General features: G+C 41.7%; 1 protein-coding gene across 19 annotated transcripts in view; it reads left to right on the top strand.

The window, feature by feature from the left end:
• The window catches only part of NPRL3 (NPR3 like, GATOR1 complex subunit), a 45,669-nt gene that overhangs the window by 12,628 nt on the left and 20,868 nt on the right, over nucleotides 1-12,173 (top strand). For 8 of the 19 annotated variants that reach the window (XM_074596761.1, XM_074596759.1, XM_074596766.1 and 5 more), the window contains 4 exons: nucleotides 1,439-1,513; nucleotides 4,365-4,518; nucleotides 5,349-5,430; nucleotides 7,489-7,647. In XM_074596761.1, coding sequence (XP_074452862.1) covers nucleotides 1,439-1,513; nucleotides 4,365-4,518; nucleotides 5,349-5,430; nucleotides 7,489-7,647 — 470 coding nt within the window. Of the gene's footprint in view, nucleotides 1-495; nucleotides 597-882; nucleotides 1,082-1,438; nucleotides 1,514-3,747; nucleotides 3,861-4,364; nucleotides 4,519-5,348; nucleotides 5,431-7,488; nucleotides 7,648-12,173 lie in introns of those variants that run through there. The other 11 variants (XM_074596778.1, XM_074596775.1, XM_074596774.1 and 8 more) reach the window with 6 other exon arrangements.

The raw sequence follows: 12,173 nt of genomic DNA, 5'->3' as shown, positions 1-12,173 counted from the left end.
CAGATGAGATTCAGGAGTTCCAAGTGCACGAATACTTAATCCTATGTGCCAGACCACCTTTTCTGTAGCAATATTCTGAATTCTTCAGATTCCTTCAGCATTTTCTTTTCCAGCTTAGTCTTCCTTTTTCTGGACAAGAGGTGATATGAAATCTAGCCTGCATCCCAATTGATGTTAATGGTGGTAGTTTCTTTGATTTTAAGGAAGGAACAGGATCACTCCCTAACGTCAGAAATGCTTTTGAGTCTTTATTAAAGTTCACAAGACATCCTGGAACCTGTAATTCCAGGGGAATAAATAAACACAGTAAATGGGCTTTACCACTCTCCTATCACTGCCTTTTTGATAGAACTTCATTTACGCTTTTGAAAAAACAAAAATGCATATCGCTTCTTTTAGTTTCTCTAATTTTTAAGACTACTGAGTGAAAGCACTCAAATTTTGGAGTTCACTGCTGAGCAGTTTGTTGCTGATGCTCGGGACCTGTCAGGAAGGGAGGATGCAGCCCTGCTTTTGCCATCTTCTCTGCGTTTGCCCTCTCTCAGACTCTGCATTAGCAACGCATGCACGTATGTCGGGTAGAGACCGAATAAGAGGTGAGCAGGGTGTTTGGCCCAGCAGGTTATAGCTGGTTTCACTGGGATTGGATGGGTGTTCAGCAGGGACCTTTGGGGTGGCAGTAATGTCCTCTGGATTTGTGCTCCATCTTGTGGCGACGCTTGCTCCGTTCAGAGTTGTTAGGCTCGGATGCGCGAATTCAGCTCGCTAGTCCTGGCTTCCACTGTTCTCCCCACCAGAAAGTCTGTACCTGCCTTAGGGCTGAAGCTGTCTGCTGCAGAAAGAACGGGGCGGGGGCTGGAGAATGTGTTTGAAGTCCTGCAGGAAGGGAAAATCAAACCTTTTATTTTAGTGCTGCAGTTCTACAGCATGTTTTTTTCTGATAACAGCAGCAGTTTGTAACATGACACAGTCCAAACGGGGATTTTAGGAAAGGCAAGAATAGATGTGGCCTGGGATGAGAAATTTGTGGATTTCTTTTTAGTTAGCAATATATATGACAACTGTGCTAAGGACTTTAAACGTAGGTTCCCTAATGATGCTAAAATGCAATAGTAAAGACACCTTGTAAGACTGCTGTCTTAACTGATACTTATTTCCATGGTCATGACCAAAACGGTTTGGTTTAAGCCTTCACAGCTTCTCAGAAAAGGCAGTGTTGTAGAGTAACTGTGACACTTTAATAAAAAAAAATAAAATCATAATTTTATTTTTTATAAGTCAAATTTGGTGATATGATTTGTCTGCTCTTTTTCCTCAGCACAGTTGTTATTTGCCTGAGTTAGGCTTTCTTTTTTTTTTTTTCTTCTCCTTTTCCCCCTTTATTACTGGATCCAACTGACACTAGCCTATGGGATTTTTTTTTTTAAATATTTTTCAGGTATCCAAAACTGATCCCTCACCAAAGAGAGAGATGCCCACTATGATTCTCTTCAACGTGGTGTTTGCACTAAGGGTAAGTCTTCATTCCATCTGAAAGTGGAATGTGCTTCAGATGTATAATAGAATGCAGTAGGCTCACGTTCCAGTGATCTCTTGTAAAACAGTCAGTGCCTGATTTCATTGGGCTATTTTAATTTGAAACAACAAACCTAAACAATGTAGAATATGACGATGACAAGTGGGAAAGTTTTCCAGGCCAGTGGAAAACAGGTCCAATTGTTCAGTGTGTAAAGGCGTGCAAGAAGCCACTTTGCAAAATAGATATGAACCCAGTTGCAGGTCCTGTATGTGTCTTGTCCTCTGTTATTAGTGAGCTGGTAATCTGCTGTGATTTTTCTAGACCCTGCAACTGAGGCTTGTCCAACTGAACTGTGCATGAAGCCGGCCTGCGCCTGACCCTCCTGTGTGTCAGATGCTGCTCTCTGTACGTCACTGCTCTGCTCCTGCCCAGGATAGGACCAGATCCATACAGCTGCGCTGGCATGTTGTTGAGCCCTCGTGACTCCATGCAGCTTGGAACTGGGTGGTCGGTTCTGCTCCAGAAGCAGAGGCGGCAGGCTGCGTGGTCAGTGGCTCATGCTTGGCCAGCCGTAAGAGTCAGGTCCCCACCATGGCCTTGGTCAGCTCAAGTGCAGAGTGATGCAGAAACCTACTCTGCCTCAGAACAGCATGGTTTTGAGCCCTTGCTCATGCTGTATGGTACAGAGACATGTGCCTTTGCTCAGTGCCTCTAGGCTTTTTTTTGTAATTAAATGGGCAGCATTTGAAAGCTGTGTCCTCTTAGCAATGAGATCATTGTAAAGGGAGAGTGCCAGGGAGCAGCAGCTCTAGCGTTCTGAATGAGAAGAAGGTACAAGTGAAGAATAAGTAGGTTTTGCTGCTCAGCAAGAACCTGGAGCAAATATATTGTTTTTTCTTGGAATTTTTTTCAGGCCTGCTATGTTAAGGGATCCTGGCTTGACTAATTTGGTGATATAAAACCCTAGAAATTTCATTATGTTTGAGCATTATTTGCTGTCTGAACTCCGTCTTTCTCTTCCCAGCCCAGAGGTTGTATCTGTGGAGCCATCATAATATTTTTGTGGCATGTACACATAGGAAGAAGCATTTTAAAAATGAAAGATGGAGTTGGAATAACTGTCTTTATGGAAGTGGTTGATCTTTTTGCTTGACCGGGTATAATGTCATGATTTAAAAGCCTCCTGCTCCCTGCTTGTGAAATGACGTTTTTTTCCTTTTAGCACTAGTACTTTTCTTACTGCTCGCTTTCTAGTGGTGACTAACGTGGACATGGCCACAGTCTAGATGGCTTGTCCTCAATTGAAAAGCAAGGTTTCACAAAAGACAATTATCCCAGCATTCAGTCTGAAGCAAGAAATAAATGATTCGGTGAGTTCTGATAGGGATCCAGTGTTTTGCCTTGAGTTCTTAGGTGTTCTTAGGTCAAGAAGTGCCAAATTTGCAACACTGAAGTTGATTTTAGATTTCACACATTAAGAGACATTAGTTTCAAGAGTTTTGATGTTTTGGTGTATTGGTAGAGCACCGCGCTTCGGTTGTAGGTAGGTGTATGTAGTAGATGCACATGCAAACACAAACATTGATGCACATTGAGTCATGTGCAATGCAGAATTGTCGAAACCAGTGCTCCTTCATTTGCAGTATTGCAAGAGCTTAGTGAAGTATAATGAAGGCTATATCTAGCCCTCATTTTTCTAGAATGTAATTTCTAGAAAAACTTGCTTTTTTGCATTTTGTCACTGTGATGATACTGATGTAGTTGTGTGTGTAATGCAGCACTAAATCATGTTTGCCAAATGAGACACTCTTAGTTCGTCGAGAGCTGTCAAGTTTCTGAAAAGTGCTGTGCAAAAAGCAAGTGGAAGTTTTTTCCTAGCATGGTGTAGCGCAGTGCGGAGGGTGGGTGAGGCATTCTGAGATAAAGATGAGAGTCCATCTGCAGTGGGCAGACAGAGCAGGCAAAGTCCCAAATGTTATAATCAGCACTGATCCTGCTGTGTTTAAGTTTCAGGGTTACCAACGTGTCGTGACTCATCAAGAATAGTGGAATCCAAAACTGATGACTCATGGTTTGCTAGTTTACATGCCAAGTTATCGCTCGTTGGAACTGTGAATTCCTTTAAATGTCTTAACAAACATGAGGCAGCTGCTTACTCAGACTGGAGCCGAGTTCCCCCCCCTCCCCCTTGTCAGCTGTACTTACATGATAGATTTTTCCAGCACTTTCATTCTGGGACTTGCACAAATGCAGTATTAGTAATAAGCCATATTTGTGAAATATTTGGAAACTTAAATCCAAATTCATTCTGGTTTGCGATCAAATTACCGATCATGTGCTGGTAATTCTTACCTAGTTACTGTCTTGTCAGTATATAGGACAATCCTCAGCATAGCAAGGTGGAGCGAATGGGCTAAGTTAAAGGCCCTGCAGTCCTTATGCTCCCAGTGAATTTAACCTGCACATTGTGATATTCTGCCTTTTCAAATAGCCTGACACTTTTCTCACTGTGTGAAATACAGTTCTTTGGTGTCTCTGCTAGCAAAGGGCCCAGTAACAACTGGAAAAAATAAAACAGATAGGAGTGTCATACTCCACGTTCTGTGTTCATTTGATGCACATGGACAAGCTTAGAAATCCCTGAGTCTTCTCTTTAACTTTGGCCATCTCTGAGCTTCTGCTTTGTTGCTGCTAGAGAAAACTCCTTTCTTTTGCTGGTTGCAGAAGAGGCTGACTTGTTATATCTACTGAAGATAATTATTGTGACTACTTATCCATCACTGTAGTTCCATGTATGTTACTGTGACTGAATGACCGACCTGTTTCTTTTCCGTGTTGCCTCTAGGCCAATGCAGATCCATCCGTGATAAACTGCTTACACAACCTCTCCCGAAGAATCGCCATAGTCTTGCAGCACGAGGAGCGCCGCTGCCAATACCTGACCAGGGAGGCCAAGCTGATCTTAGCTATTCAGGATGAAGTGTCTGCCATGTCAGAAAGTGAGTGCTGAGCTTAGCGTTGTGCAGGAATATGTTTGTCCAGGAGCACTTTTTCAGAAAAGTGCTGATGGTGCCTTCTTATTTCTTTTGTGGCTGGGATCAGTATGAACAAGTTTTGATGCTCTTTAGCATTCTGACAGCTTTTGACTGCATTTTGCCTCATCCAAGATCACCATCCCTGCTCAGAGATGTCAGCTTTAGAAGTGAAGTAGCTTGTTTACTTTCCTCGCTAGCTCAGTTCAGTGGAATCCCTGGAGAATGTGCACTGAGCCATCCCATTTGGATCTGCCTGTCAGGCTGAGATGGAAGAACTCAAATGTCGCCTGCTTCACCCAACCTAGAGCAGGTTTCCCATGCTTTAATGCTGTGTGCTGAGTCACCAGATTTCTTCTGTGGATACCTTACTCTTACATGTTGTTAGCATGGCTAGCAAACAGTTACAGATAATTTTTATAGACTGTACTTTAGAGCAATTTGCTATAATAATATACACTATTTAAGGTGAACTCTGTCTGACAGCGATGCATCATATTGCTGCGAGCATTAAGAACTATAACATGTATAAAACCAAAAACACTTAAAATCATCACTTGTCAAATTCACAGTTACATGTGCTTAACTGAGTTGAGGTTTAGGAGAAGTTGGCAATAATTCATTATTATTATTTTAGCACGTAACTTGAGTTATTGTAAAAGCTTTGAAGGATAATTGTAGATTAAAAAGATACAGATTCTGTCCCTAAGATATGGGTTCATACCTAGTGGGGGAAGAGGAAACTCTCTTTGCTTTGAGATCAGTTGTATGCTTTTTTGTTGTGAATTTTTCCGTAGCCACAGAAGGGCCACAGTCACCTTTTCATCACATCCTACCCAAGTGCAAACTGGCCAGAGATCTCAAAGAGACATATGACAGGTAAGTGGGATTTCCTTTCTTGCTTATAGTATGCTGCTTCCCACTGAAACCTCTTGGCCTTGTTCCTTAGGGTATTATCCACCTCTTCATGCTGACAGCTCGCTGGGATTTGGGTTTTAGACCAGGTCGTGCAATATGAAGGCGAGCTGTCAAGTGAAATGTTTGCAGAATTACTATCCTAATCATTACCTTGGTCTCCCTTGGGGTGTATTATGATTCTTAAAAGTTGCTTATGTCTGTCACAGGTTTAAGAATTACTATTTTCTTCCTTAGCACAGAGCCACGTAATGACAAGCAAATTGTAGAATTGAAAAGTGTCATAAAATGAGTATCATATCGCTGTAGAAGTACTCTAAACCTGTAGCTGAGAGAAAAATGCTGCATGTAGCGCTGATGGCAAGTCAGATACTGCCCTGGCTTCATTTGGTTACACTGTGCATGTCTGGACAGTGAATTTGGATTAGGTGGTGAGACTTTCAGCAGAATGGAAAGTGTAACATGCTGTTTCTTGACTGGATTAAAAGTTCTGGCAAGGATTTCAAAGGAGCGTGGAGTTAGTGTTGAATTTCAGCAGGAGCCAGCACCGACCTCCTACAGCGCGCTTTTGCTCTGACACCTTGTCAGTGCTGACTCCTTGTGCAGAGCAGACACCTCTGTTCAGGATCTGCACTTGGTGAAAGACCTCGACAGAGGAGCACAGAAGGTTTTGGTGGGGAGGAAGATGATGAACCCCTTGATTATAGGGTGTTTGTCAGGGCTTGGGAAAATTACTCTTGAGTTCCTTGATTGACTGTAGAGCACACTGTATGCTATTAGACAAACCCTTTAGCCTCCTTAGATTGTGGTTCCCCTTGTACAAAGGGAATAATTGCAAAGCCCTGTAAGGTAAGGCACCGAGAGCCTAAATAATTGAATGATTGCAAAGCACACTAGAAAACTTCTAATAAGCAGTCTTTTGTTATGTTTAAGAGCTGTGAATTTCAGCCTGTTTGGAAGCAATGTTGTATATTGTTCGATACAACTCTCACAAAACCTGTACTAAAGTTTAAAATAAGGCACTTTTTATGTAACCTGTAATTCCAATATTAAACTTCACCTACTACTTACTTTTCTCTGTTCCTGTAGGGCTATGTATTTGTGACTGGGCAAACCCTGATCTTGTTTCCAGACATTTTAGTGACACAGTGACATCTTGTGGCACTGAGCTGTGACTGGAGGAACACACAGCCCAAGCTCATGGAGTGTGCTGATAAGACCCTTCCATGAAATAAGGAGGAATAGCCTGACCACAGAGAGACACCCATTGGTGCTGCCCCCCAGACGTAAAATAAGGCAGAGTCTCCCTCCTTTAGGCATTGTGAGAAGTGGTGCCAGTTATATTTTGGCACTGTTGCATGACATTGGCATAAGCAAATTTAAGAAATAAGCTGTTGGTAAAAATATAAAATGTCTGTGCATTTGATTGGAAAGTTCTATTTGAAGAGTAGTTAACGTTGGCGTCGTCTGTCTGTATAATAAGGTGGTGTTCTGCAGTATTTTTCCGTTAATGCTTCATATGAGAGAACAGAAAATATACTTATTACACCTGCAGTAATACCTTGCCAGGCAGGCATAGAATTAAAATAATTTTTTGTTCAATTAGAAGAAGTGGTCTGGAAATAGGTTTTTTACTCTGAAGCTCCAAGATGAAGAATTCCTGAGTGGCAGCAGCTCTGGAGTGAAGTCTGTGTGGTCTTTTATGAAATGAGGGTTAGTCACAAGTGACGTGGGGTTGCAGAAAAAGCAAATAGATAGGAATGCATAAAATAAAAGCCTTGTCTGTAAGATGGGAACCAGCCCTGCTCAGGATTGCAAATCCCCTGCTGTAATGAATACTGCATCCAATTTTGGGCACCACATTTCAAGAAGTTTGGGCCACCTAGAGAGCGTGGAGGAGTGAGAATGACCTAAGAGGAAAGATTGAAAGATTCGGTCTGTTTCCTTTAGAGCAGAAAAGACTGCTGGGAACAGCAAGTTTTCAAATGCATGCAGTGACAATGCGCTGTTTTAAATTTACAGAGATTTCTGGCATAGCCTTTGGCATAGGGGAACAGCAAAGCGGAGAGAGCACTTTGAATTGCAGATGGAAACCGGGCTCTCCGAGATTTGCTCGAGCCAGCATTTCCTAGTGTCTGCTGATTTCTGCAATTCCAGTCGAAGGCCTCTCGAACTATCACGGTAACTCCAGAGGTGCTGTCTAGCCCTTGGTTTCCTGTAGATGGTGCTGAGGTATTTCAGGCAAGACCCGACATGTCCCTTAGCAAATTGGTTTGTACAAAAGCACAAGTGCACGAATCCTTTTATAGTTCAAACTGACCCTTGCATTTGGAATGAAATGCCCGTATTTTATAAGGCAGGAATCAGTAGCCAGCATCTTGACTGTAACGCTATCAGTGCTATCGTAGTGGAGTATTATTAAACCGACAGTTTAGAGGTAATCAACATCCAGTTGATCTAGTTGATTCTGGGACCTTTTTTGACTCTAGTGGGGAAGACCAGAATGTTTCTCTTTGATCAGTTCAGAAAATAGATTTGGGAGTCTTCATTCATCTTTTCCTTAAAATCCAGCATTGGTATGGAACAAAAAGCAATGGCTTCAGGACCAGGAGACTCCGGTTGCTGGTGCCTCCAGTGCTGACAAATTAACCAGTGTTACAGTGGGTGTCCTTTTAATCCGGTATTCAATTTAGGGAGTTAAGACCGCTTTCACCAAGTTTTATCTGCAAGTGCAGATATGTCAGCTTGATACTAGCTATGTATCTGCCTGCCTGTTTTTAGCAAACTTAGCTTTACATCGGAATAAAAGTGAAAGTATGGGCAGGTTTATGGGGAGGAGAGGATTGATTGTTTCTTTTCTTTTAATACACAAAGAGCCTTTATACATTTTTAGCCTAGTGGGACTTGAACTGACTGGTAGATCTAGCCTGTCTCAGCAGCTCAGGGAGAAGTGGAATAATTATATGAGACTTAACGAATTATTAGATGTGACTTGTGTAGCTGTGCTATAAAATACAAACCAATTGCAGTTATTTGACCAAAGGATAGTCAATCTGTCCTTTACAAGGAAATGTGAAATAATTTCAAAGCTCTTAAGGAGTCACAACCTCTAGCAAAATAAACAAACTCCAAAACTATAAGCTCACCCCCAGCAAACTGGGAATTTATTAATGCATTATTAATTTCAGAGATAAATAGGATAGACATAAAATGACATATGTGTATGTAAAAATTCATAACCTTTTATAAAATGAGGTGAAATTGTCTTTGTTTGTCAATAGTAATGAAAAAAAAAAAGGCTGCAATTCTGTGTGATACTGGCCAACATTCGGGTTCCCATTTTGGGGCAGCAGCTCACAGTCGCTGTTCGGACAGAACAGGAGAATAGAGCAAAAGAGCAGTGATATTCCCCCAAATATTCTCCAGCTTCCTGCAGCTTGCAGCTCTGGAGGTGGTTTCTGTATTCAGCAGCCTTCAGCTGATCTCACTTCCCGGAATTAGTCCACAATCCTTTGAGCCAGAGTAAATATTTAACAATGCCAGCATCCTCTGATAAGGAGGTCCATGGCTTAACTAGTTTCTGTGTCTCTTTCTATTTCTTTTTGAACTTTGCTCCTTCTAGTGTCATTAGGTCTTCTGATGGAGAGATGTTGAACAGCTTTTCCCTATTTACTTCTCCCTCTCAATTTTAGACTATGATATCCCCTCTCAGTATCCTAATCCCTCGTCACGTATCCCTCAGTATCGCTCATCAGGTATTATCTAACCAGAGTTGGAAAAAAACCGTGTTGAAACTAAGTTTTTGTGGGATAAAATGGAATGTCTTTGAGGGTTTAATAGCCAGTTAGACTATGGGGAATGAAGCTATTTTTGCCCAGTGACTCTTGAAGTCTGTGGGAAAAAGGAAAAGTTGCAGCAAGGTCTCTGGATACCAGTTAACTGTCTGATAAGACAGCAGATGAAATTCAGAATAGATAAATGTAAAGTAATGCGTGTAAGGCCAAACAACCCTTATATAGTACGTAACTGTTCTGAAAAGAGCTTTTGGAACTACAGCAGATAGTTCAGTGAAAAAGCTCAGGGTGCAGTAACGCTGCAAAAAATCCCCATAAAATGTTAAGAGTAGTTAGAAAAGAAGCAAAAAGCAGAACAAAGATTTACCTTCCGTAAATTCCTGGTGTACCTACTGCACCTTTGAATGCTTTGTGCAGTTCTAGATTTCCTATCGGGGACTACTTAAACTGGGTCCCTGGGGTTCATGACACACACTGCATCCAATGCAGTATTCTCACCTTCGCACAGTCACATGTCTTCCTGGACTGTTTGCTGCATATTTTTAGTTGGTTAAGAAGAATAAAGTACAATTGGAGCTAAGTGACTCCCTAATGCGACTTTGAAAACTTGTTTTTTTGGTATTCTCTTCTGTTGCTGGTTTTTGCTGTTCTGCTTTCTGCCCCTAAAAGAAAGTGGCTTTGGGGTTTGCTGGTCCCCAGCCAAAGAGCTTGGGGCAGGCCCATGGAGATTTGCGAGGCTCACAGTAAAAAGCCTGCTAAATAGATGACTTCATGGAGAATCTGTAAAGATGAAGGCAAATGTGGATCCGAACTGCACTTTCTGTGACATGACTGTATTTCATGTTGCATGAATCTTTGTGTGTATATTGGTGAAATCATTTAACTTTGTTGCCTGGCTAAAGGCAGTGGCATACGCTGCTGCTGGAGGGTGTAGCTTCTTCCTTGTCAAATTCCTAGAGTCTTAAATTATTTTCCATCCAAGGAGGGGCAGGTGAAGGAGAAATTATGTACGTAAAGCTATAATGAAAGCTTGAAATTGTACAGTTGAATGCAAATGTAGAAGAATGAAATTAAGATTCAGATCAGAACTGAAAATCTGGTTTTCTTGTTGTCTTTAATTCTGGGTTATTGTTGTATAGTGCACTGTAGACAAAATTATGCTGAGGAGAGTGTAATTATGTAATTAAAGCTTCTGCCTTGGTGCACTTGGACCAAAGAATGAAAGGAACCAACTGTATTTTTTTTTTGTTTGTTCCGTGAATGTTATACTATGCAGGGAAAATATCCCTGCAAGTGTTTCATGTTTCCATGTGTCTTTGCTTCTCTTCAGTAAGCTGTTTTATCAACCCCGATAGCTTTCACATAGTCCCTTAACTCTGTTGTCCTGCTTGCCCATTTATTGTCACGTTTTCTCTTGTGAGTGTTTGATCCAATAGATAGCGTGGGTAACTACTGCTTCAAGATGCCTTTTACTGTGTATTTTGAGAGAATTCAGCTTTATCTGTCAGTTGGTGTATGGCTGCTGGGATAAGCAGCGTTACTGGAGTTGCAGCATTTAATGCAAGAAGAACGGAGGTGTTAGCCGTGCTTTGCATGTTCCTTCAGGGTTTGGAGCCTCTGATCAGATGTGAGCTGGTAATGCCAGAGAGAATGGATTCATCCTTTCAGTTCCTTTTTTTAAAAAAAAAGGAGAACATCTGTAGTACCTGCTCCCTTTGCAGCTTGAAAAATCAATATTTTTCAGAGGTCACTGCGAGGTTTCAGAACAAACCCACGGCCTTTGCTTTTGCAAGGCAGTGTCTGCCGTGAGATTTCCCCTAATGAGTCTGATCATGCACAAGGCGGGATGGGATCGTGTTTGCTCTCTCACCACTCTGTTGTGGTTTGGTGAATAGTTACACCGGCAGCCAAAGCTGCCCAATGTTTTTGTTTTAAAGCTGAATTTTCAGGTCTCTCAAAACCCTGTGTGCAACCAGATGAACTTGAAAAAGAGCATGTTAGTTTGTGGCCTACAATTGAATGCTAGGTATAGATGTTTAAATTGCCACATAAAGAGTTTCCAAGACATCTATTTGCTCCTGGCCTGTTCCTGGCATTTGTTTATATCTGTTTTCTGTAGAGGGGAAATCTGTGGGTGTTATAGACACAAAAGTCATACCGTGAGTCTCAGCACACTTGAATTTAAAATTTGGACTGGAATTTTCGAGTGCAAACTTTGAAATTTTATTTTAGGCCCCAAAAAATTCTTTTTGGATGAAGTTTAAAATCAAAGGACACATTGAGAAATTCAGCCCTCCAGTGCAGACAAGATTAACTGTTGCTTAAGATTGATTTGCAAGTTTATATTTGTGCCTAACTCAGTATACCTGAAAAGATGCTCTGGACCTTGCCTCTTCCTCCCTGCTGGGTCCCACTGCCCCTAGCAAAGCTGTTCCCCGCGTTTCCTGCCTGTGGGCTGGGCAGCGTTGGAAAGGTTTGCACAGTGGTGCTAGCTTAGCTCCTGATGCTACGTTACACTTGGAGTATCTTTACCCATTTAGAAATAAATATAGTTACCTGCCTAGGTATATTTCATCTGTCGTCTAGATTTACAGACTTCTGTAAAACTACCTGAATGACGTTCATTGCTCTAATCTCCCAGCTTTCTGGGTTTTTTTCAGTAAAAGAGGCTTATAGTTGCTTTCAGGCTGAACACGAGGGCCAGACTTCATTGTCATTGCTGACAAGTCCATCATTTCCACTCCAGTCCTGTTGTCTGAAGTCAGCTTAAAGGCTTAGCTTAGTCCCTGTGGTGTCCTAGAACGAAGAAAGCATTTAACAGGCACATTTGTGATTTCATGCGACAAGCAGGAGCAGGTTAGTAGGAAACAAACAACCTAAGCAGAACTGAAGGGGTCGGTTATTGTGGAAACA

This window comes from Larus michahellis, chromosome 8, assembly GCF_964199755.1.
Source record: "Larus michahellis chromosome 8, bLarMic1.1, whole genome shotgun sequence".
NCBI lineage: Eukaryota > Metazoa > Chordata > Aves > Charadriiformes > Laridae > Larus > Larus michahellis.
Note: the sequence above shows the minus strand (reverse complement) of the source record. Positions and strands in the feature narration are given on the sequence as shown.